Source organism: Falco punctatus, assembly GCF_963210335.1.
Source record: "Falco punctatus genome assembly, chromosome: 7".
In the NCBI taxonomy this organism is placed as follows: domain Eukaryota; kingdom Metazoa; phylum Chordata; class Aves; order Falconiformes; family Falconidae; genus Falco; species Falco punctatus.
This window is the reverse complement of record NC_137587.1, coordinates 39,306,773-39,332,280: the sequence shown is the minus strand read 5'-3', so window position 1 is coordinate 39,332,280 and position 25,508 is coordinate 39,306,773. Positions and strand designations below refer to the sequence as shown.

General features: G+C 42.4%; 1 protein-coding gene across 11 annotated transcripts in view; it reads right to left on the bottom strand.

The window, feature by feature from the left end:
- Positions 1-25,508, bottom strand: part of KTN1 (kinectin 1) — a 77,605-nt gene that overhangs the window by 29,633 nt on the left and 22,464 nt on the right. For 7 of the 11 annotated variants that reach the window (XR_013929289.1, XM_080394464.1, XM_080394463.1 and 4 more), the window contains exons 2-17: positions 23,424-23,982; positions 21,679-21,816; positions 19,034-19,201; positions 16,558-16,688; positions 14,370-14,486; positions 11,705-11,845; positions 9,479-9,585; positions 7,760-7,892; positions 6,656-6,743; positions 6,196-6,362; positions 5,484-5,552; positions 3,618-3,655; positions 2,925-3,015; positions 2,515-2,583; positions 1,745-1,782; positions 1,538-1,628 (exon numbers count right to left, since the gene is read on the bottom strand). Coding sequence is in view for 10 of the 11 variants with exons in the window: in XM_080394464.1 (XP_080250590.1) it covers positions 1,538-1,628; positions 1,745-1,782; positions 2,515-2,583; positions 2,925-3,015; positions 3,618-3,655; positions 5,484-5,552; positions 6,196-6,362; positions 6,656-6,743; positions 7,760-7,892; positions 9,479-9,585; positions 11,705-11,845; positions 14,370-14,486; positions 16,558-16,688; positions 19,034-19,201; positions 21,679-21,816; positions 23,424-23,943 (2,106 nt within the window). In the remaining variant the exon portion in view is untranslated. The remainder of the gene's footprint in view (positions 1-1,537; positions 1,629-1,744; positions 1,783-2,514; positions 2,584-2,924; positions 3,016-3,617; positions 3,656-5,483; positions 5,553-6,195; positions 6,363-6,655; positions 6,744-7,759; positions 7,893-9,478; positions 9,586-11,704; positions 11,846-14,369; positions 14,487-16,557; positions 16,689-19,033; positions 19,202-21,678; positions 21,817-23,423; positions 23,983-25,508) is intronic. The other 4 variants (XM_080394459.1, XM_080394462.1, XM_080394466.1 and 1 more) reach the window with 3 other exon arrangements.

Sequence of the window (25,508 nt, the reverse complement as noted above, 5' to 3'; positions counted from 1 at the left end):
TTCATGTGCATGGGAAAAAAGCAGTACTTCCTCAGGTGGAAACATTTAGCACAGAGCCGTCTGGCTTACGTTTGGGATCAAAGACAGGAGGAGAAGGAGACTAGAAGGCCCCATAATATTCATGTCGAGAGCTCTGTGGATTTCCACAGTATCACTATGATGACAATCTGTGTTCAGTTCTCTATTCACTTCCCAAGAACTGCCAGAAATTGCATCCAGGTGATTTTTGCCATTCCTTAGCACCAAGTTGATTTCAGCACATAACCATTCACAACACCTCTAAGGCTTTTTTCCTCAGTAGCAGTTACTTCAGGAACTAACACGCTAAAGGAAGTTCCGTTTATTCCTCCCCATACTCGTTTTCAGCATTTCACCTACCATCTTAAAATGTTCCACCATGCTGACAGCCCTGAGAACATCACTAACCTGAGACCTGCCAACTTGCTGAAGACTGCCACCTCTTCCCACTCCCCTTTCCAGACTGTTTATGCACCGATTGCCCAGCACACACACTGAAGATTCAGTCAATAGCTTTATTAGAAAAAACAACTGAAGCTGTACTTTACTTCCTAATCTATTAACAGAGTAAACTTCTTCCCTCTTGCTCTCTGACAGCTTAGAGAAACTATGGAGCCTTGCTAGGGACCCTCATCAAAACCTCTTTGAAAGTGCCACTGTAATACGTGAATCAAGCTTACTACTTGCTTGCTAACACCTTCAAAGAGCTCCAGGAGACTCATGAGGCATGGCTTCCCCTACCAAAGCATGCTGCCTCTGCCACTACCCACCTACTGTTTCTCACTAGCAAACTTACCAACTTCCCACTCTGCATCTCATAATGTCTTTTCACCAGAAACATCAGAAGGGCAGCAGTACTCAACGTGGGCTTTAAAGGAGTTAAAAAGGTGAAGCCATCACCTTTCTCAGGAAGCAGGTCTATTTCTAACAGCTGAAGTTCAGAAGAAAAAGCCTAAGGTGGCAGAGGGCAAGGAGGAATTAAGTGCACACACCATCTAGAAACAAGTACCAGCTTTGCTGTGCAGACTCCAGATGTCAGAACTAAAAGCTTCAGCAATTTAGCTGCAGCCTTATGAGAAATAATTGGGAAGACAGCAGGAGAAAAATAAGCACTTTTGCACCTACTTTGGGGGAGGGGCAGGGAGACAAAGACCTGACAACATGATAATCCAAAGGCTCACAACAAGAAGGCCTTGAGACTCAGAAGGTGGAATGCAGGAAAACCACAATAGCTTTTACTAAACAGCCTCCTTTTCCAGATTTCAAAGATCTCACTCTTCACAACTGCAGACACTGTGCTTGTGTTATGCCACCTCTTACTCTGCTGCACGGTTGTTGCTGCTACTGTGACATCCCACATCACTCTTGCCTTGTGAAGTGAATACTATAATTTACCTTAATACCCGAAACTCAGTTCTATTTCATAAATCAACATTCAGTTGTATGAACTGCTCTGCAACCCATGAAGTCTGGAAAACTTACTGTAAATAAGCACAAGAATAACTGTTCTGCATCTTACCTTGAATTCTTCTTTTGTGTTTGAAATCTGAGCAAGTTCTTCTCGAAGCTGATCTTCAAGTGTTCTTATTTTGTCATCTTTCATGTGAATGCTGAGACACAGCAGAACAGTTAAATACATTTCCTCATCCAAGTCTTACAAAAAGCATCAATTCAAAAGAACACAGAAGACTGACAAACATTGTTTATCAAATCCCGAGCTATTTACCTTTTCTGCATCCTTTCCAGCTCATGTACAGCAGCAGCCTAGATATAAAGAGGATTAACACAGACTTAGGATACATCACATGATTCAATCAACCTTTCATTCCACAATATTAAAAAGCTAGAACAAGTCATTTGGCCTCTCAGCACATGACTCGCCAGCAAGAGTGAAAGAGCTTTGTCTTCATGCGCTTTTAGAAGACTGCTATGTAGCAGGCAAGCATGCAGTTAGAGGTCTTCTTCCCTTTGCCTAAGAGATTCATTTGACAACCAAGATTATCTCTAATTAAACACTTCATTTCCACCTCTATAATGAACAGGCCACATAGCAGTAACAGAGGGACAGCATTTGTGTTCGGTTCTAAAAAGGTACTTATGGTGAGGCAGAGAGGGGTTGTGTGCTTTAGGGGTTTGAGGGATGCTCATGACCTTTATATGCAAATGCTGAAACTGCATATTCAAGCACAGTCGTCTTCACTCCTGTGAAGCATCCAGCACTCTGCACGCCTGCAAATCTACACCAACCAAGCTAACTGCTTCATTAACTTGGTTATTTAAGTAAGAAAGATTTTGCTGGTGAAGGATGGGTAAGAAGCAGGCCTCCCACCAGCTATAAGAATTGCAGGGAATCACGTATTAGCCCAATTCGGTAGCCTGATGTCTTTAATGTGCTTAAGCACAGCTCCCTTAAAGCCAACAGATCTGCATTTGCATTTATGACAGAATAGGTAGTGGAAGAGAACAAAGAAATATTTAATGAAATAATTATTTTACCTGTTCATTTGTCAGAGCCTGTAACTTCTGTACTTCTGATTTCAGAGATAGGTTCATATTCTGTAAAACCTTAAGGAAGGAGAAAAAAAAATGTCTATCTGCACTTCGCATAGAGACAGTATTTCAGGCAAGTTCACCCTCCAGTGCAAAGTATTTCAGGTTACTTTTTGAAGGCTCTAGAGTTAAAACAAGGTAAAGGGGTAAAAAGCAAGGCAAAACCTCAAGCTTTCTTATCAACAGCTTCCCAACATCAAGCATTGGCCTTGCCTAGAACAGCAATCTCAGCAGACTCGTTGCTGAAAAAGTAGCTGCTGACTCAAAGGCAGCAGCCTTGCAAGTTTCATTTTGTACATGCAACCAACAAGCCTCTCCCTGTATCCACTGGCAGATGCACATGGCTGTTACTATACCTTGAGCTCTTCCTCCTTGCTGGTTAAGTTGGCACGTTCATTGCCTAACGAGTCCTCCATCTGCTTTATCTTTTTGTCCTTTTCGGCAATCCTGTACAAATGAGAAATGATGACACGTCAGTACTGAAAGGTCTTGGATGAAAGTGGTACATGAAGTGTCAGGCTAAACACAAAATACACGCTGGCCCCTAAGCCCAGCTCTTACTCTAACTCCTGCTGACAGTACACTTCGGGTCCAAAAGCTTTTCCATCCATTTTAAATGGTGTGTGCTTGCCAAAAATTTATGAGACATTTTCCAGCTCTGAAACACAACTACCCAATCTCCCAAAGGGAGAAGTCTCCTGGCACAGCCATATAGCCCAGATATTAACAGTTTTCATGGTCACACACATTCCTGCACACTGCACTGATCCCTAAACATAAGCAGTGACAAACAAGAGGGGAGACACTGCTTTCTGTGTAGCACAGAGCCACGTACAACAGACTCCAAATCTGAGGCCAGCCACAGAAGGGAAATCCATAGGAAGCTGTTTCCCAGCTCCCAAGTCAATCTCATGGTGAGAGTTAAAAGCATAGGCAGCAACGTTTCCATCACCAGTCCCTCCCATACACACTGCACGTGTGTGGAGAAAAGGCAGCATGCATTAAAAGCCAGTAACACCTCCCAAATACCAGAGGAAATTAATGCTCACACTTTGTGCAGTTCTTCTGCCAGGACTGAAGCCGAGTTCTGCAGAAGAGGAGGGGAGGGGGGAAAAACACAACATAGCTGAAAGTAAAGCAAGTCAAAGAATCATCATCTACAGTGAGCCAGAAATAGCATTTGTAAGATTTGCCTAGTTATTTTGAACTGGCACAGGACACTTCCAACTATTTCCTGGCTAAGGAACACTGAAGTAATACCAGCACACACTTATGTCCCTTCCCCTTTGGCCTAAGGTGACATGAAGGGAAAACATGAACCATCTTATTTGCCCTTTACCAGATTCAAACAAGCCACGGGGATCACCAGCACTCATCTCTCAAGGGTTGAGTGCTTTACAGGACATTCTGCTGAAGCCACTCAAATTTAAAAAAACGAAAACCCTGCACAGCGCATCAGGACTTGTGTTAGGAACAGAAACAGTAGCATAAAATCAACAAGTGGCATTTTTTTCCCCCCTAGAAAAAGCCTATTCTTACGTGGTCACCCATAACAGCGTAGGGGAGACCCACCGCACTGGTTATCAAGGGACCTCTGCAGAATATTTCACATCCAGTTTGGTATCAGCTGTGGCAGAAATTTCACATTCATTTGTGCTTCAGATACATGGTCCTCCTTACCCAGCCTTACCCTCCACCAGAATCCTGGCTCTTTCAGAGCTTGTGCCCATGGGACCCCTATAGCAATTCTTATACTGCCTTATCTGGACCATACCAGAGAGAACAGTATCACAGAAATAAATAAATAAAGGGAATAAAGAGTTCCAGTCCCAGAGGGTCACCTTAATGACAAAAACAGTTTCATCAATCCCAATGTCCTAAGAAGCACCCAGCCCAACTTCACCCCCCCAAAGCGCCATTTTTACAGCCAGCATCTGTAGCAGAAGAATGGCCCCGTGTTTCTATGGCCAGTGGGGCCACGTGGAGACAGCACACATCTCCTTCCAACTGCCTCCCTGAGTCACCCAGAGCTAAGGAGTAAAATTTCCCTAGGGATGCATTTTCAAAGACCTTTAGAAGGACTGGGACGGAGAGGAGTAGGTCATGAAGACACTACAAATCCAGAGAGCCTCTTCCTTCTCTACTCTCGCTGCCCAATGGGTTAAAGCACTTTAAGCAAAACCAGATAACGCATTTTCAGTCTGATGTTGAATTTAATCAAACTACATCAATCACGCCCATGATTAAAAGAACACAGCACCCAATTGCATAGGAACAGTCTCCATTTGCGCCCACAGAAGTCACGGCCTTCCTGAGCTGCTTTCTGTGGCCTAGCTCCACATGGAAGCAACTTCAGTGACCCTGGGGTTTTACATAGTGTTTACAACAGAAATAATTTCTCAGAGAGACTAGTCAAATTAAAATTTTAGATATTAAAAAGATCGAGAAAGGTATTGTGCAGGTTTGCTGGGTTTTTTAGCTTTTTTTTTTCTTCTGCATAGAAATCACCACTGAAATGAACAAATAGCTTTGTACGGGCGCTCCCATAAGACACTGATGCAAAAGGGAAAAGCATGATCAGATGGTTCATAGGAGGAGTGCAAAAAGACCAGAAGAACCACAAGATAGGATTGTACGCATGCAAAGCTACAGAAAACAAACATTCAAAAAGGTAGTCTACCCTTTGGTTATAAATGAAAGCCACCAGAAGACTAAATAAGTGGATTTTTCCCCCAAAAGGACAGCAGAAGCTTAAGTTTTAAATCAGTCTGAGAAACATTAGAAAAGAGGATGCTAACAAGTCTTTGCCTTCAGCATTACATATCTCATCCAGCTACAAAAAAAAAAAAAAATCTGGCTTTTAACAAAAGTTCACAATTCATGACTACAAAAGAAAGTCTGAGAACATGCTGTACCTGGGCTGCCATTTTTGAATGAAACTTCTGAAGCTGAGCATTCAAAGCATTATTCTGCTCTATCAGCTCCTTGTAAGAGAGCACAGAAAGAAAAGCAGGCTGAGATCTGCAGCTAGTCAACTTTTGCTAGGATTAGCTCTTAGCCATGATTATGTTAGTAAGAACAGTTTAGCATTTACATTTCAGACACTTTTGAAAGACACTTTTTCTCCCCACTAAGATCAATCAGTTTGACTGGAAGCACAACAACCTGTTCTGTATCAAAAGAAAAGCATACCCTGCCCCACTGCACACCACTTGGTTTCCCTGAAGCCCTCAAGAGCTATGTCCACACTGCCTCTCACCACTTGATGCCAGGAAAACAGATCACTCCAGAAGAGCTCACACAAACATCAAAAGGTATATGGCTGCTCTTCGAGGGTGTTCCCCAGACCATAGCATCATTTCACAGCTTGGGAAATCACCTGGCTCGGCACATTTCCTTGACTTGCCCAGAGTGCTGCTCAGGTCTGAGATGGCCCCAGACCTCCTCACAGCACCACATGCAAGGTCTCATTCATGAATTGCCAGATAACAGGCTGGACCAGTTTTCTCATTTGGTATTCAGTGGGAAAGCTTTACCAAAGCAGCACTTCAAGGATATTACTGCATTTCCATAGGCACAAAGTGGAAGGAAAAAAACCAAACCCTTAAGATACTTGAGCAATACTACCTGCACCTGCATTTGCAGGGAGTCCTCCGCAGTAGCTCTCTTTTGCTCAGCCTCCATTAACTGCAACATCCTCTGCTCCAGCTGCTGTTTTGACACCATTGTATCAGTAAGTTTACTGTGCAAGCTCTGGATTTCATTGTCTTTGGCCACAAGCTTATTCTGCACATCTGCAGCAGAAACGTCAGGATTTTAATTCAGAACTAAATATTTAACTTTGGGGGAAATAATTTTCACTGTAAACAGGCAGGCTGATTAGAAGCCTTACTCCAGAAAGCCAAGGTTCAGCTCTCCCATCAGCATTCAACTGGTATCACAACATATAATTTCCCCAGAGTGCTGAAGCAACACAGACTTCACCTGAGCTTTACTCAAGCCATTTACTCAATAATGCCCTTCCTTCACAAACCACAACAGCCAGATCACTGCAGTAAACATTATTTGGAAATTTTGCTATACGTGCCTTGTTGTGCTGCTTCATGTTCTGCTGTTCTTTTCCTGAGATAAGCCTGGATTTCTTCCCATCTTCTCTCTGCTTCCTGCTGCTGAACCTTCACATTGAAGAGAGAGTTGATGAAAAGAAGTCTAACCTTTTTCATTTTTGAAGCGTTCAGAGTGCATCTCTTTGGTCTATTCCCAAAACATATGGCAAAGTAGTAAAACCGTTTCTTGTTTCCATTAGGACACATCAGAGAGAAAAAGTGCCCTGTAATCCTCCTCCTAGAGTAGTTTAGCCCATTAATTTGAAAGGCAAATTGTGAACAGGATTTCATTATAGACTCTTAACAGGATGGTTTCTGTTATATGAAAGTGTAACATCTTTGCCCTGCAAGTTCAGCCTTAACACCAGAAGCCAGACTAGCCAGGCATCACACAAATCTGCATTTATAATTAAAATATGTCTCAACTCTAGGTACCAACTCTCCATCTGCAAGGGCTAGAGGCAGGGAGAACTTCTGGTAACTAAGACAATTCCAAATAAGAAAAAAGTAGCATGCTCTGGATTGGCACTCTCGCCCCAAAATGCTGTTTCTCTTCTGGGGAAAAAAACAAACTAATAAAAAACCACACAAACAAAAGACCTTTTCTTCCAAAGAACAGGAAAGAGATGCATCCAGAAGCCAGTCCATTTACATTTTAACTCTTTAAAAAAAAGTATATTTAAAAACTTAAACATTTAAGCAAAAGCATGTAGTTTCAAATAAAAATCACACAAAAACAGTACTATACGGATGAACAGCTCCAAAATACCAAGTCTTGCTGGAATTGTAAGCTCACAGAAAGCAGAATTCAGTATCACCAGTTAAGCTTTTTAAAGATATTTACCTAGAAGGGTAAGTTTAAATTCAGTCAATCAAAACCCAGAGTACTGAATAAAAACATTAAATAAGCCCATAGGCTGGCTCAGCCTATCTGAAAATAGATACTTGCACATATAAAGACGACAGAGATTTAGCAGCCAGGGAAATAGCTAAAGTGATTCTTGCACACCTCGCATCCCCCCGATTCAGAACTTGGCTCAGATAAAGCCTTGAATGCCACGACAGGCAGAGAAAATCCAAGTCACCTTTAGCTGAGCAAGGGCCTGCTCTGCATTCTTCTTCTGAAGTTCCTCTTGCTGCAGCTTACTGGTCTTCTCTCCCAGCTCATTCACCAGCCTAGCATAATCCTGGCGCAGTTTGTTCAGTTCAGCTGACTGCCTAAAAATAAACATTTTCAGGGGTTTGATTTTGTTGTTTGTTTGAGGTTTTTTCCCCAAAAAGCACAGGCCACAACAACAGCTACTCAAGTCAACATCAAGTTTTGTATTTGCAGCCAGCAGGCTGTACTGGGCAGGTTGTTTTTTCACACTGCTTCATCCTAGGAAAGGGATGAGGGTCGGAGTACAGCAGCTACAACCCACTGAGTCAGAAACAAAAGGTCAGCAATAAGTCAGAAGCATCAGTTCCTTTAAAAGGTTTGCAAACTGATGGACACAATTTGGACAGGCTTATAGAAACTAAAGAGGCTCAGCATAAGCAAAGGTCTCACATCGAATTCACATTCCTTTCCCCTTCCCATAAAAGATCACTGATCTCAGACCTACTTAAGACTGTTCCTCCTAGACTACTGACTGCATGCACATCTTCAGACTACACAGTTGCCTCCTGGCCTCGATTTATCTGTTAATTTACATGTTAATTTACAAAGATATCCAATTCACTCTCTCATTTAGGGAAAGAAGATGCATTTATATAGCCCAAGGGAAGAATTTTTACACTTAGACACAAAGAGGAGCCTTTCAAAAAGCATTGTATTTTTACCTTAAGTTTTCCTGAATTAAGGATTTTTCAAGATAACTTTCTAAGAGATAATGATGCTTCATTTCTACAAACAGGACACCTAAAATCAGGGTACCAATACCCTTCTTCTTGTTCTATCAACCTGCCCTGGCAGAACATGCACAGGGAGCAGAACACACCTCTGCGAGGCTGCACTTGGCAGAGCAGAAGCTGGTAACAGGAAGGTCCACACAGAAGCTGCATCTCTGCAAGAACAGCATAGCCAGAAAAGAAAATAAAGATCCCTTTCCAAGTCCTAACAGCGGTTTTAACATTCTAGCCTCCGACAGTAACTGTTGGAGTAACCAAAATATCAAATACCTGAAAAAATGAAGTGTTGGTTTTGCTTTCTAGAGGCAGAAGCCCACTGGCAGCAATTCACCTGTCTGACTATACACCTTACCAGGGCGCTCAGCTTTTACCACAATACATACAGTCCTCTCTGCCAGCTCTGGAGCAGCCTAAGTCATAACTCACAAAAGACAAAACCTTGAGATGCCTTTTTGTTTCTCCAAACATGTGCAACAGCAGCAGATAAATTCAAGTGCCATCCCAGCAGTATCATTAACTGTGGGGTGTTGATATTTTTTTCTTATTGCAAGACTGATTTATAAATTTTAGAGCTGCTGTTTTCCCAAGAGGCCAGCATCAGCACGTCTCCTAAAGGCCCAAGGGAAAACATATATACCCTGCCAAAAACACCTACTGTGGCTGAGCACTTCTTTCTGCTCAGCACCTACTCCCTAAAAGCTCACTCAGGCTTTAAATTGATAGAAGACAGTTACCTATTTTGAAAGCATTGTTCTTAATTGAAATACTACCTCCCCAGCCCAAAATATGTGTGTTCGTAGTTTAACCACAAATTCAGAGACAGCCAAGGAGATGGAAACAAAAGGAGCAGAAGCCAGACAACTCTTCAGGGGAGACTTAAAAACACACAGAGCTCCAAGTAGCTGTTAACGTACTTGCTCTCCATTTGATTAGTAGAAGTACTGACAGCATCTCTCAGGATACCATTTTCCTGCTTCAGGTGGCTTATCTCTGCCTCCATCTGCTCACGGAGTTGCTGGAACTGATGGGGAAAGGAAGATCAATTCCAAAAAAGATTAAACTAAGGAGCAATGAAAAAACCCCAACAACTTGTAACAATAGAAAAGATATCACAATAGTTTAAGTAAATAAAACTAAGTGGATTTTTTGGGAGAGGGGCAGCTTTATATCCCTCTTCATACACCCACTCTTAATTTAAACTGTGCAACTCAGACCCTCTTGCTCAAGTAAACATTGGTTTCCTTTTATACCAGTGTATCAACCTATTTATCAAAGCAACATTTTTCATTTGTTTGTTTAAAAGACCACACAAGCGTTACTTAGGATACCAGCTGCTCAGCTGTGTAACTTTAGATACTTGTCAGTAACTGGATACCAATATTTTACTTCTCCAAAGGGAAATAAAGCAAGCTTGCTGTGAATTAACATTAGAAGTTTACAAAGCCTTTAAACAGAGCAGAAAAAATCTAAAACAAGTAACACACACAGATTATAGCATGTAAACTGCAAAAGGATGGTCCTCATCCAATATCCTGAAGTCAAAGACTATGAAACAGATCCTTTATTTAGTTGATAATATGCTCTGACTTCATTTTCAACGTGGTTCCAAACTGAGGCAGAAAGAAGCCCTGATAACCTAAGGCTGCTTCAGAATACTGCGAAGCAAATCAAAAGACAGGATTCAAAGAAAAAAGCGGACTCTGCATATACTCTGCATATAAGAGCATAGCTGGTCTCATAGCCCAACAGTCTGCTTTGAAAAATCCTCAAGCTCATACAGCTATAATACTTGCTTCCTTTACCAGTGCCAGTTTGTAGATATAGCTGACACCGTTTCCAAGACCCAGTTTCACTGAATGGCTGACTGGCCAATGAAGATTTTCTATATAAAAAAAGCAAACAAATATTTGCCTAACAGCCACAGCAGCAGACAGCAGCCCCTTGTAGGGCAGCCACCTCCAGCTCAGTACAACTACATGTAACAAGCTGGTCCTCAGATGTTTTTTGGGGGACCTCTTTCCCTCCTCCCTCCCCCCTTTTTTTTAATGCCAACAAATATACAAGATCCCAGCAGAAGAGGGGCATAAAACGCATGTAACTGGAAGCTTTGACAAATTTCAGCTTCTCCGCAACGCTACAGCACATCAGCAGGGGGAGCAGAACCAGAGCGCTGGTTCCGCCGCACATCCTTTCTGCTGCTTTGCCTGTGCAGCGTTTGCACAAGCTACTCAGTCATGCCCCGATCTCCTTCACCCTCCCCAGGCAGCAGTAAGACCCTCTCGTTATACAGTTGTCTATACAGGGCTCAAAAAGAAGTTGTCTCTGCTCAGGAGAACGTAGTTCTGCTCCAAAACTGCAGAGATGCTACTCTCTGAAGCGCTGAGACAAAAGATTGGGTATCAAAGCTGGAAAGTTTCACATGCTGGGCTTGATGCTGTGACATTCATATAGGGGAAAAAAATAATAGAATGTAAAATCTAAGTAGCAGTCAAGCTGGCATAAGAGGGGCCATTTTTCATAGAAAACTTCAAGTTAAAGTTTTTAATCTGATAAAACACACTCTTTCTGAGGTCACTCCATTAGAATGCGATTTCAGGAGAGTAACAAGGGTCTTAAAAAAAAATTGTTAAGTGTCTGCCCTTCAAATACTTTCAGCAGAGTACTCTCCCAAGCCATGGTATTTCTTGTATATTACATTATGTTGTCAACTCTCTACTGTAATTTTAAAAGTGAGATTTATCAAGCGGTAAATGATCATCAGCATTAGTGGCTCTCTTAAGTTGAGCATTTCAATTAGATTTTACACTGTAATTGAATAATACTACAGCAGAATACCACGAAGGAAAAGTAACTAGATCAGAGACTGGCTGCTTAGACAGCCTTGATTTACAGAGTACGAAACTCTGAGATCACCCTGTCTTTCTTCCGAGTCAGGAAACTGCCACAGTTTCCCCTCCCTCATGCAGATGCATTACACTACCAGCTACCTGCACACTGCATAAAAGGCCCCGAATTCACTAGTGAAGCCAATTTCTGTGTGAGCAAGTAAAAAATGCTGCACCCCAGCTAAAGAATGGTTTCTCAGCACTGATCTGCTTGTGCATGAACGTCAGCTTTAACTGTTTTGGTAAAGCATTTACCTTTATCTTCATCTGCTGAGATTCTTGGTAACTAACATGTATTTTACTCTGAAAAGTGCCGTGCTCCTTTTCTAGCGTGATGATGTGCTCTCGCATTTTTGCTATAAGCAAGCCATTCCTCTCCTTTTCTGCAAGCAGCTCCTTGGGCAGGAAGTAAAAAAAGGGAAAGAAGTCATCTACTGCTCCTTTCTAGAGTCTAAAAGTCGGTGTTTTAAGACAACTAAAAATACAGCAAGTGTTCATCAAACTAAGATCAGCATCAATCTTCACTCAGAGAAATTCCAGCATTAGACCTGACCAAAACTCCAGCACCTTTATGAGGATTTAGGATCCACATCATTTCACATTTATTAAAAAGAGGTCTGCGAATTTAAACACTGATCTTCTGTTGTCCTAGAAGAGCTGGAATCTTATTTCTATCGAGTTTGGCCAAATTACAAAGTCCTAACAACTAAAAGCACCAGTATCACACAAGCCAGAGCTTAGATTTTCATCCCGAGTTTAGCAGAGCTGAAGAACAAAGGTAAAGAACTGTAACAAAACAACAGAGCATTTTGGAGCAAATACTTGCTTTGCAGCAGATTGCAAAGTCAACAGTTTTGCCCAAGGAGATGGGCTATATTCGTGTCCAGCAACAGTCAGAGAAGCCCTGAATCCCACCAGCATGATGCCCTATTATAGCTTTCAAGTGAAAATACACATTGCTATTTAATCATTTATTAGCCCGTAATTCAACACAGACACCCGAGAAATCCACGGAGCTGCTCCCGTGCAATAAAAATGCACTTGCAGTAGTAAGCAAAAATATTAAATGTAGCTTGCAACAAGCTCCCATCACAGAACAAGGTATTTGTAGCATGTAAGCTTCAGTATGCAGCTCCTTACAGTGCCAGGGAGCCTCGGCACATACTTTAAGTCTCTAAATTATTAGCCTCAATAACCTTCGCTCTTCAGAGCAATTCCAGCTTTTTCTGCATCTTAATTTAAATAAGAGCTATTCTGTTTCTTAGCTCCAACTTACTAGCTTCAGGAGGCTCTTCCCCCTGAACGAAGTAAGTGACAACAGTTCCCAAGCCCATGATCAGGGAAGAGTTTAGGAATTGAGTCACATCAAAAGTTTCAAGTCTGCAAATACATTGACAACAGCTTGACACAAACCTTTCTCCATCATCCACTAAGATGTAGCAAAAAGAAGGGCACCAGGACATATTGCAGTTTTCTTCTACCCCTCCATCAATTCCACCACCCGCCTGCAATCCTCGCTAACCCAGCTACCCTGTCAAGGCAGTGCCAGAGATCCTGGGAAGATTAACTTTCACCTAGCTTGTGTTTTGCCAAGGAACTCCAAGGTCATGCACCTCTTGCTCTCATTTATCCTCTCAAGTTACCATCTTTATCAACACCCCTGCAGGAACATCTCTGCACCCTAGAGTCCCTCCCTCCCAACCTGCTGGCAATGTTTTCAGAGAAACACATTAATTAGAAGATAAGAGCTTTTTGTCAGTCAAGCTGAGCTCTTTCCCTTGTTCATCCTGATACTTTAGCACTGCAGCAACTTTGCTTTTACCCATTTTTCTCCCAACTTCTCCCTTCCCTCCCCCAATACAGATGGCAAAAAACCCCATGACCCCTACGTCTCCGCAGCTCCTACCCTGCCTCCACAAGCACCACTTTGCAAGCATTTTTTCCCCAATCACATCAGCTTCCCTCACACCCAGGCTCCCTCATACATTCCCTCTGCTTCCTCAGCAGGAGATACCTTCCCTCTTTCATTCTGCAATGCTGAGCCAGCTTCTTTTTTCCCCCCTGAACACATCAGAAGGCCTTTCTCCCTACAGCTACATATTGATGGTCCCAAACCTCTTGATCCCATCCAAATACACATCTCCCTGTGCCCTGCCAGAAGCTCACACAATACCCACGCCCTTCTTCCCTTCTCACCTGCCATGGCTCCCAACTCCCATGTCCTCGGGCCATTCTGCTCCCACCTTTGTCCCACTACATCACCTTCCTGAGCCTAACGCCCACATGCTTCCAAACTAGCCAAAACATTAAGAATTCTGCCCACAAAAGTCTCCAGTCACTCCATATCTGCCCAATTATTTGTTCTGCCATAACTGCTTTCCTCCAAAACCTTCACAAAAGAAGTCAAGTTTCATAAACTAGTCTTTGACAGTGGTGCATCAGCATCCCTGTAAATCTAAAGCAATCAGAATGGCAACTCAAGGGGGTAAGCAGGCGTCTTCACTTTCTGTAGCCTCCTTCTTGAAGAAAACTGATGATTGTTGTGCCTAGAAGCACACAAGAATGTAAATGCTAGAATATGTACCTAACTAAAACTGCAATGCAGAAGAGGTGTTTAATATTTCCATCCCCAAAACAGTCTTATACTCATGCCGGAAGTAGTTTTAAAGCAACCTTTTGAAAAGAAAAACAATCTTAGCAAATGAACTCTCCGAAAAAACTACTGGAAAATAACTGCATGAATACATTAATAGCATCATAAGCACAAACATTGCATCTTGGTAAGCTTTCCCAATATAAAAAAATTCCACCTTTCTATTTATACTAAGCTCAATAAACCAGCAGTTGCTGGCTGCTAATCCTAGAACCCCTGCTCCTCTCCTACACCTCTCTCTATATGCACGAACCTCTTTACATTTACCTGGGTGAGCTGCTTGCACTGCTCCTTTGCAACAGCTGCCTCCTCCTTCATCGCAGCAAGCATTTTCTCCTTGTCTTGCAGCTGATGCACAGCTGCAGCCGACTCAGCCTTGCTAGCCTGCAGCAAAAGCACACCAAAATGATCATACATGCCAGAAGTACTTGCACAGCCCCCTAGCAAGCAGGAAACTTAAGAGGAAGAAACACTCCGCTCCTGCCCTCAAAACGTTCATCTGCAGGGCGTACATGGCACCACCGGTACCCAATTCTGCTTCTAATGAACCCTGCAGTGCAGATTTCCTTAGACAAGGAAATGCATTTTCAAATGCACTGAAACCAATTAAGAGAATAAATGGGCTCTTAAGGTGCTTCTGTGTTGAAAGAGAGCTGCTGTGGTGGCACTGGGGAAAACAAAGAACAGCCATTAGGAAAAATAAAGGATGAAGATGCAGAGATGCTGAATCATTCGATAATTGAGGTTGGAAGGGACTTCTAAGATCACCTGGTCCAACCCAGCTCAAAGCAGGTACGTTCTAATAGACTTAATCTCTTGAAGTATCTCACTACAAAGAGAAAAAGGCAATGCTGATCTGGTCTCTCCCTCCACTTCACAGGAAAGCTTCCAGTTGACATGATTATGTTTCTGCTGACACACTGACACACAGTTTCAGCGATACTACAGGGAACAGAACCAGAGGAACAATCCCCACCGTCCTGCCACTTGTATGCTGGTCTAAAAACAAAGGAACTGCTGTAAGGGGCAAACCTTCTAAATGCTTGTGCTCAGACTTCACTCAACGAATTCTCGTAACAGAAACAGCAAAGAAGTGTGAGTTCCATAAATGCACTCTGAATTTGTTTGCAAGTTCTCCTTCAGTGGTATCATATATGTATGCAGTATAAAACACACTGTCAGTGTCTTGCATGAGCTACAAATAGAAAAATATTCACATTTTCATCTACAGAAACCTACATGTTTTGGTTTCATACAAGCCCAGGAACCCATTCTGATCCTAGAGTTTTAGGCTTAACACCAAACCTTCCTTTAAAATAAAAAAATACAGCAAGCAAGCTGGCTGCTGTTCCAAATCAAACAGGCAATACCACTGCAAGTGTACCACTACTGGGTGAAACAAGGGCCCAGAAAGAACACGAAGTCTCTGTCTTGGAGGCTTTCAAGACCCAGCTGCACACATCCCTGAGCAACTTACTCAAATTTGAAGCTGAGCCTGTTTGGATCAGGTAGTTGGATGACACGACCACCTGAAGTCCCTTCCAACCAGAACTGCATGATCTACTTCTATAAAGTATTAACTGAATTGACACATACCCAGTTCTGCATTTCTGTTCTGGTACCATATCTGCAGAAGAATACAGAATTGCAAGACTTCAAGTGTGACAAACAGGATGTTACAAACTCGAAGCGACAATCCTAATGAGTCACGGGAGGCAGGAGTAGATATTTCTAAGATATTAGTGGTCACCATTCTCTACTGTCTTAATGCAAAAAGAGAAAACTGCTAAGCACTGGCACAGGTTGCCCAGAGACACTGTGCAGTCTCAGTCCCTGAAGGTTTCAAGCCAGACTGGATAAAGCCCTGAGCAGCTGGGCTGACCCCAGAGCTGGCCCTGCTTTGAGTATGAGGCTGGACAACAAACCACTCTGAGGTCCCTTCCAAATCTGAATTGTCCTACAATCCTATGAAAAATATCCAAAGAAGTCAGCAGAGCAGAATGCATAGACTTAAAAAATGGAGATACTTGAAACACACAGAAATCAGATGATAAGTGCACAGCCACAGCAGCTTTTCCTTAATTTCTTGTATAGTTTATCCTGTGTACACAGTTGTGAAAGATCACTCCTGAAATTCACCAGATAGCCTTCCCCCACACACTTCAGCTGCAGAGCAGTCCTACTTTAGGTACCTTAATTCTCCATGGTTATGTCTGCTCTTTAAGAGCAGTCAAAAGCCATCAGCCTGTCTAGCCAGCCCATGGAATGGCAGATGGCAGCACACAGACATCTGACAACTGCTTCCTGCATGCAAAACAAGCACAGACCAGCTGGGAAAAGTCTTCCCAAGACAGAATGCAGGTATCACAATACTGCTATAGCCAATTTGACAGCATCTCTTTCCAGTTTCTGCTTATTTAAAAGTCTTCTCTCCCCCACTCCCACAGTTATTCACCTTTTGCAAGACATCATGAATTGCACTGGATTTTTCCTTTAACACCTCCACTATGCAACGGGCCTCATCTTCAGTGAAGATCATATTCTTCATGGCCATTACAAAGTCTTTGAATTTTACTTCGGCATTCTCTGCAATACAGAAGGGAGGATGTATTTACTTTGGACACCATACAGAACTACTTATTTTGCCTCAAAACAGCATGTGATGGGGTATCGTTATGCATTATATTTAATTTCAGTCTGAAATGCCAAGAAGCAAGAGGTCATGAACATTCAGCAAAACCATCATCTCTCCAATTTAAATCTGATAACAACCTGCCAGCTGATAGTTTTTGGAAAAAAATCCCACCACTTTGTTTGTACAGTGGGTAATATTTATAGTGTTGCTAGCAAGATGATAAAGCATAACACAGATTTTGGAAGGGAAAAAAATAGCACAAATGTGAAAACTTGAAGAATACCTTCTAGTGCATTGTGACAACAATTGAAACTGAGCTCTCACTTTAAAGAACAGCCTGGCTCTATAAGCAATGTGCACATGACAAGTGAATGAATTTAGAAACTAGCACATTTCTGGTTACAATATATGGGAACCAGAAAAATATTCCCTCAATCTAAGTTTGGAAATGAACTGCTGCAGAAGGAGTTTAGCAGCAGGAAGGTAAATCTGTAAGATCCCTCTTAATTGCTGACTAAATGTTTAAAAAGACACAAACAAAGAAACACAATTCAACCAAACTATGCTCTAATAGGAATAAAAATCATTGTTCGTATAAAAACTGCTGCACATACATAGGTCATTAGGTGGCCCCCTAACTTCAGGGAATGGAAGCACAAGACCAAGGCATCCAGCATCTCTGTCAGACATTCACCAGCGCACAAAAGTACGTGAAGGAATGGGAGGAAAAAGGAAAAGCTTAAAAGTAATGCTTGGTTCAGGAGGCGTCCCAAAGATCATGGAGAAGGGTCCACGTTTCTCACCACAGGTGCTGAACATACCATTGAAACCAAGATACACATCAAACCCAACCCCCTACAGAGTTTAAAAAAAAAAAAAAAAGAACAAAAAAGTAGTAGTGACATTAAGTCCCTAAGAGACATTATCGAGCACAAAAATAAACCACTGAAACACAGAGTGAAAGCTGGGGGTGGGGGAGAAGGACTGAGAAATTCTAGCACATTCTGTCCTAGTCCTACACGCAACTTAGTCTTGGCCACAGACATCAGATCACGTCATTGCTGCACTGACATCAATGATGCTGTTACCAGCAGTATGCCAAAATCCTGAGACAACAGTCCAGTTAGCCAAGAGTTTATAGCAGCTTGTCCCAGACTGGTCCGAACCCTGTGCTCCCCGAAGACAGGAAGACCTTGCCCTTGCATCCAAGAAGCTTACAACCAGAATAGGGGAAGATTTCTATATTGGGAGGGCAAATCCCAGCTGACACAGAAGAATTAGGAGCTCGTATAGAAGGTTACAGCTTGCAAAGGAAATGAGAATGGACAGGTGCACGTAGGAAGCTTTGATGTTGCAGGGCAGTGATGTGCTTCTATCTCAATAGCTGCATAAGAGGAGCCTCAGGCAAGTGGGAATCCAATCTAGATACCACAAAGTTGCCAGGAAGCTTTCAAGCAAGCATTTTGGAAGACAAGTCTAAAAAGTTTCCAAAGAGTGCAACGAGTGACCAGGCAGACAATGCTGGAGAGCCAGGCTTCTGCACAAACCTGAGCAGAGAATCACTGCTCAGTCACTTGGCTTCTCCTCTCCAGCTGCCCACAAATTTGAGGGTCCTACCTCATGGCTCAGTACATTTGGCATGCTTTGAACAGGTCAGTGGCCTACTTAAAGTTTCAGGGTGAGACACAATGCTCATGAATCACTCCAGGCCTCTATGGGGGAATATGAAGAAAGAAAGTCTCCTGTCCCAATCAATTCCAACTACATTGAAAAGAAAATTCAAAGTTTTCCTGGAAACTGCCAGACTATCTCCACTGGCAATTTGCTTCTGAGTGCAACACGGAATCACCAGAGATACACACTGGCTGGTTGGCCCCAGCTAGCTCAATGAACAGCACTAGAGCATAGAGGGTGCACCCCAAACTCAGGCAGACTGCAAGAGCCCATGCTGAAAGGTCTCGGTTTAGAGTCCATCACTGTTAGCAATGCCTGAGCTACCTACTGTAAAACTAGCTCACATGCATCTGTGTGGTCTGCAATCACCCGTTTGCTCACTGTGAGGACACAAAAGCCTACAGTCAGCATTAAAAGGTTTGGATAGCGCAAAGCCCTTTCAACAGTGCCAAAGACAGGGGAGAAATGAGCACAGACAAGAACAAACACTGTCCTGCAGCCACAAATGTTTTCCTCAAATCACTTCTTCCTAACAAATAAAAGAGGATTCACCTCCCCACATACACAGCATGTTTTACCTGTTCAGGTATGCCAGAGACAGACCACATTATCTGTTTCCTACCTTTATCAGTTTCATTCTTCAGTTTCTTGCCCCTGCTCTTCTGGATCCCCTCATTCACATTTTGTTTTGCTACTTCAACTGCTTCTCGCTTCTCCAATGTGCCAGCATCAGAATTATCCATCAAAGGAATATAAGTAGTTGCTTGAATAAGAGGTTCATCCACCAAAACTGTAATCAGAAGTCCACAGGATGGGTCAAAGCTTTGTAATAACTAGCATCAACATTTTTAAAAGAGGTACACAACATTTATGAGAGCTGGACTACAGCACCTCTAACCTCAATAGTTAGTTATACTCTCTAGTTCTATCATCCTTCACAGCTTAACTCATTAAAGCTCTTCAGGTAAGTTCATTAAATAAAGGTCTCTAACGCATAGTAATTTAATAGCTTCAATTAAATTTCTATTTCCAAAGCTGCCTTTTAGCATTTTAACAAGTAGCAGAGAAGAACCTTTACATTTTGACTTTCATTTCACTTTAATGAGAAAGTTGCACATGGCATCAATGAGACTGGTTTACCTGTGGCTGCATACAAAATCATTCAGCATCCCTGAAGTACAAGTACAGCAGTCTTTTGTCCCTATTCTGTTAAAAGCTGGTACCTCACTGCTAGCATTTTCACCCAGATTAGATCATTACACCACCTGTGAACTAAACCATTTAAACAGAACATGCAGCAGGGCCAGCAATCAAGCTTATTTCACATGCAGACTCAACTGCACTTAATGAAGATATCTCATCTGTCAGAGGAGGCTTTAGGCATCATTATTATTCAGAGAGGTACCCAGAGGTACTGACCAACCTCCGGTCTCCATTCACACAGCACTGTATAAACATGGTGAGGATCAGCCTCTGTCCAAAGAACTTTTCAGACTGCGGAGAGAAAAGCCGGGGAGGGGAGAGGAAGAGCAACAGACCAGGGACAACAGATACAGCCAGGAACAGAGCTGAATTTGATGTCTGCCCAGCTCCTGAGCTGCTGGTCCAGACCACCTAAAGTATGCAAGATGTGTGCTGATCCATGCCACAGCAGGAAAGCTCATTGACCCAGCCAGCCCAGGCTGAAGGGCGGGTGGTCAACAGATGCCACATGGCAGACCAGAGAGAGAAGGAACTGAGTGGGATGCAAAATTTCAGGCATCAGTGCAAGACAAATACGCATTCCTGGCTGCCAAGGAGCCAGTTATAAAATTATAAAACACTTCTGTATTCTGTGCTGTTAAGGAGCAGAATAGACCAGATGGACCTTTCGTGTCACCTGCTAGTCTTTGCACTTCAGCAGCCAGCAAACATCTGCAGTACGCTGCAAGTTCAGAAGTGAGGAGAGCTCTCCTCTAGCAGAAGTATCCACCACCTAATCCAGTTACCATCCTCACCTTTTCCCTTCCTCTCTTTAATTTCCTCTCCTCATTTTATTCCCCTCCTTTCAAAATTATTTAGTATCAACGAGACCTTTTGCAGTGTCAGCAACATCTGAAATCCCCATAATACTGTCTTGGCTAATCTGGATGCCCACCACAGCTAACTTTTGCTCTGTCATTCTGGAGACGTGGCTTTAAAAGAAAACAGCTTGCATTCAAATAATGCATGAGCTATTCCTGTGTAACACTGACAGCTTAGCTTTAATGCTGGCTGAGCTAGTACTGACACTTATTTGCCACATACAGACAACACAGTTTGTGGTCCATAACATGGCCCCTCAAAAAAAGGCAATGGGTTTATCGGGAAAAGCAGAAGAATGTCCATAAAAGGCAATGGCATCCCAGGTTCCCCATCAATAAGTTTCTTCCAGGAATCTTTTTCTTTTTTTTTTCGCAGTTGTTACAACATACAGTAACCCTACACTTCTAGGAACCCCACCCTGGTCTGACCAGAGCCAGTGACTGATCTGGACCCCAATGACCTGACCAAAGTATAAAGGAAACTGTGACCAACACTGTCTGCACTGGGAGCAGTCCATCAGCCACCAAGTTCTTTATAGCTGTCCCAGTAAAGAAGAGTTCTGAGAAACGTTCTGAGAAACTAACAAGGTGGCCTCACAGAACTTCATGGTCACGCTCTTCCCAAAAGCTGCAGACAACAGCACTCATTGTAAAAAAAAAAACCAAACACAGAGGCACGCTGAGCCAAGAGGAGCCAAGCAGCAGCATCTTGGCAGAGAATGAGAGATGACAAACAGTAAAGGCCTTGACAGCAAAGACGAACAGTTTATGCTGGAGCAACAGCTAGATAACAAAAGGACAGTAAGAGAGCAACATGGTCAAAGCAACCGGCTAAAAAAACTGCAGTCTTGTTTGGGGCAGATGACTGCAGCAGTTCCAGACATGCCTTGCTTACAGCAACTTAGAGCCTGCTCAGCTTATACTCCAAGTCAACACATTACTCATCAATTCAAGCATGGCTGTTTGGATCGAAAAGAGCACAGAAAGGTTCACAGCATCATCCCATGTTCAGTGGTACCAGATGTTCATAAAACCAAACAGCATCTCAGGCTGAGCAACCTTTCCTATCTGGAGTTCCTGCTTTTTCAAATTAAGAGAGTTACTCTCCTCCAAGATTCTTTTCCAAAGGAAGAGCAACTAAAGTATGTATGACAAAAGGTTTAACAGTCAGGTTTATCTGAACTAAGATGGTCTGTATTCTCACCATTATCAACTTTCTGCTTCTTTGCAGAGACTTTCTTCTTTCCCGATACATTTTCTTGCTTTATCTCCTGGTGGAGCAGCACTGGGTCTTGCTTTTTGGCAGGGGACACAACAGAATCAGTCTTAGTATCCTGATCATCTGTAACAGACAAATAAAGACAATATGCTCTTCTGTATAATCTCATCATTACTTTTAAATCAGTAAGTCTGTAATAACCATCAAATTCCACTCCCAGAAAAAAAACACTCATGTATTTTAAATCCGAACACGAAGTTATCTATATACATGTGTACACACACACACTCACAAACACATATGCTTCCCGTATCAGATGAGACCCCAAAGCAATAGAAAGGTTTAGCAGAGTCAAGAGCCACAGCACCTAGTGTTTTGACAGACAGGAATCTTATCTGCAAGCAGAACATACGGCAATGCAAGTAACAGTTTAACATATCCAATCCAGGTTTTACTGCAACAGAGCAGACAGCATTTGTTACCCATACTAGTTTCTTATTTGCAAAAAGTATTCCGCCACCACCACCACCACCCCCCCCCATGGACCCACTTAGGTACTTTAAACACACACCCCCAATAGCTACTGGGACTGTGAGAAGCAGAAAATAAAGTGTTTTACATTAGGGAACTGTTCTTTTAAAAAGTTGTTTCTAGTGAGAAATTTTTTGGACAGCCTGTGCTATATAATACTCTTGTGAGAGCTGACACACACAACACATGGTTATGGTGTTAGCTCCTGTAATCAAGGATAAGAGTGAGTTGTGGCTGCCCTCAGAAAAGTGCTTGCAGACCACATTTTAACCACGCCACAGAGATTTTCAGAGAACACCCACAAACAAGATTTGGTACTTTTTTTGTTGGTAGTGGGTGGGTCTTTTTTCTCCCTTTTTTTCAGAAAAAGGAAAAATCCACCACATCAAGCAGCAATGTTGCTCTTTTTCCTCACTCCCTGTAGCAAACCTATTATGCCTGCATCTCAAAAGGGTGATCTACAAATACCTCAGGTTTCCACTTATTTCTGAAACTGTATTTTTATTCTTTTTTAAGTTCAATTCATAGTCTGACAACCATGCTGAGACATGTCAACTCCTGCTAAGGATATGGTCGAAACAGTCACAGGCAATTCTAGGTACTGTTTTTGGTCTGCTCCAGGTCAGATGTTTCAGTTACAACAGCTGGACCAGTTTTCTTTTAGCATCAGTTCCATTCAGTTATAGAGGTGTAGCAGGTGGGAAGCAGCTGTAAGTGCTTCTTTCCATGAGTCAGCCACCAAATACCTCTGTGTACATTAAGCCTGCACATAGCCAGTGATTTATTTTGCACAGTCTGCTATGAGGTTTCTCTAGACGCCCTTCTTCATCTGAGCAACTACTCTTAGGATTCCACTTTTTTCATAGCTTGACATCAGAATGCACACAGCAAACGTCTAATGACTTCTTTCAAGTAATCAAAATTTTGACAGCTTGAGAGGAAAGAAGAGATATGAGCTACTCTGTTACACTCAACAATCTTTAGCAGAAGAAAGCAAGGATGGGAGGAGGAAAACCAGAGCACTGCTGCCAGATGAAAATCGGGGGGGAAAGCAGTAACTCGTAAAAAGGGAAAGGTTAGAAGTGAGCTTTGCCCCATAGAGATAGGCAGAATAGTTGAGAGACACACTCTGTGGCCTTGCAAAAAAGCAGAACACGGTTTTGGCGTTCTGTGCAAGAAGCATATGCAACATCAGATACCCATTCCATTTTTCTGCTTCTTCTGCCCAGGCTTCTTCTTATATGCTGCTGATTCAGATGGTGGAGTGGGCTGTTTTGTAACAGGGACTGGATCTACTTTCTTGCCTGAAGACTTGGATCCTTCCGAATCCTTAGTTACGTGATCATCTTGAACGACCTTATGCTGCTTCTTCTTCTTCCGTTCTCTAACGCCAGTAGATGCTTCGGACACACTCAGGGGAACAGAAGCGACATGCTCTTCATCTGTACTCAGGGCATCAGACAGCTTAAAGTCCCAAGGTGTACTTTCAGAGTCAGACTCGTGGATGTTCCCATTCTGAGCTTCTTTCTTCTTGTTCTTCTTCTTCTCTGTTTTCTTTTTATCAGTCTTGGTAGGTGGAAACTTTAGGTTCCTTTTCTGTTTTGCAAGGACTTCATCATACAAAGTTTCTTTCATGAAAAGCCAGAAGAAGAGAAAGATGACTGTAACAACCACAGAAGGAATGAGGATAATACAGTAGGTAAACTCGTAAAACTCCATTGTGCTTTTTCTTAGCTATATTTAAAAAAAACAAAACACCTATGGGGGAAAAAAAAAAAAAGTTAGGTTTTGAACAGGTTTCCTTCGATATTATTTCCTCCACCAATTATAATAATAAAAGCAGCTTTCTCATTGTTTTAGAGAAGCCTTAAAACAGCTTTTAATAAAACTACCAAACTATATCAATCATGGAACTACTTCTGGAATCATTTACCACTTGCTTCAAAGCTGTTAGCCCAGATAGGAAACAACTGCGGTTTCCAAGACTGCTGATCTTGGAAGACTGCAGTTCTCTTTCCTTTCTTTTCATCTTCCTCATTCTCCCCTCCCAAGTGAACTTCATAAAGTTAAAGCTTTTGATTTCAGAAATCAAAATACAGCACTTTCAGAGGCTGTGAAATAAGGACCAGTACATGCAGAGCAACACTTTTTTTTTTTTTTCCTGTAAATCAAATTTAACAAATTAAGATTTTTATCTTGGCAAGTGGGAGTTAAATTTCAACTTCCTTTTGTTCCCAGATTTATGACAGCTTCAGAAGTGGAATGAGGGGAATGAGGGAAAGAAGGGAGAGCACCCTAAATTTTAGTCAACCACAAAGAACCAAGTATTTTCAGAACTGCTTTTTGAAGTTTAAAACCCAGCTTTAAACTCATGAAAAATCTACACATTTACAGGAACACAGGATGATCTGTTACTTATTTTGCACATGTAATGGTGTACAACTTCCAGGGCACTAACAGACCAGAAGTCTCCAGGATAATTTGCTAAAAACACTACTTACGCCCCAAGCATTATTGGTTTTTTTTAAAAGCAGGAACCACAGAGTAGAAGTCAGAATGAAGCTAAGAAAACCTAACTTTGGGGCCAAGACAAGCCAGATTTTCCCCCTTCACAACTAATCACTACGAACAGACAAGGATTTTTGCAGGAAGAATGCAAATCTTTTCCAGATTGTTTGTTCCAAGTTTAAAAAGAAGCAACCATTAAAAAACCCCACATTCAAAACTCTAAGCAAGTGCAATTCCTGATTCACCAACTCAGTTAAAAAGTCACCAGAGAAAGCATGACCTTCAAATACATTTTCCTCTACACAAGGAAAGACAACTAACTCAACTGTCCCTTGAAAGACCCATTACCTTGGGAATGAAAGGCAAGGGATCTTGGGATAACCCCAAAAACTGTAGGGGGGACTGCCCCACACCTTAAAGCAATATTGCTTGAGGTATTTCCACTGCCACTTACAAAATAGGCGTGCCTACTGAGCGCAGAGTGCACAAAGTCCATGTAGAAGTTGCATGATGCAGGGAGAGGACAGGCTCTCCTTGCTTCTGGACCGAGAGAGGATTACTCTTTAAATACCACATAGTACTATTACATTTAAGGCTGTTTCACCTCAACTCCTGGCTGTGCTGGAAACCGCTATCGTAAGCTGGCTTGCCATCCTGCCACATTGGCGAGGGCTTGGTTTGGAGCCTGGCTCTAGCTCAAGAGGGAAGAGTTGTTATATGGAATAGTTCCCAGACACAGAAGAGTCGCTGTGATAATGTATTTGTATAGTGCATTG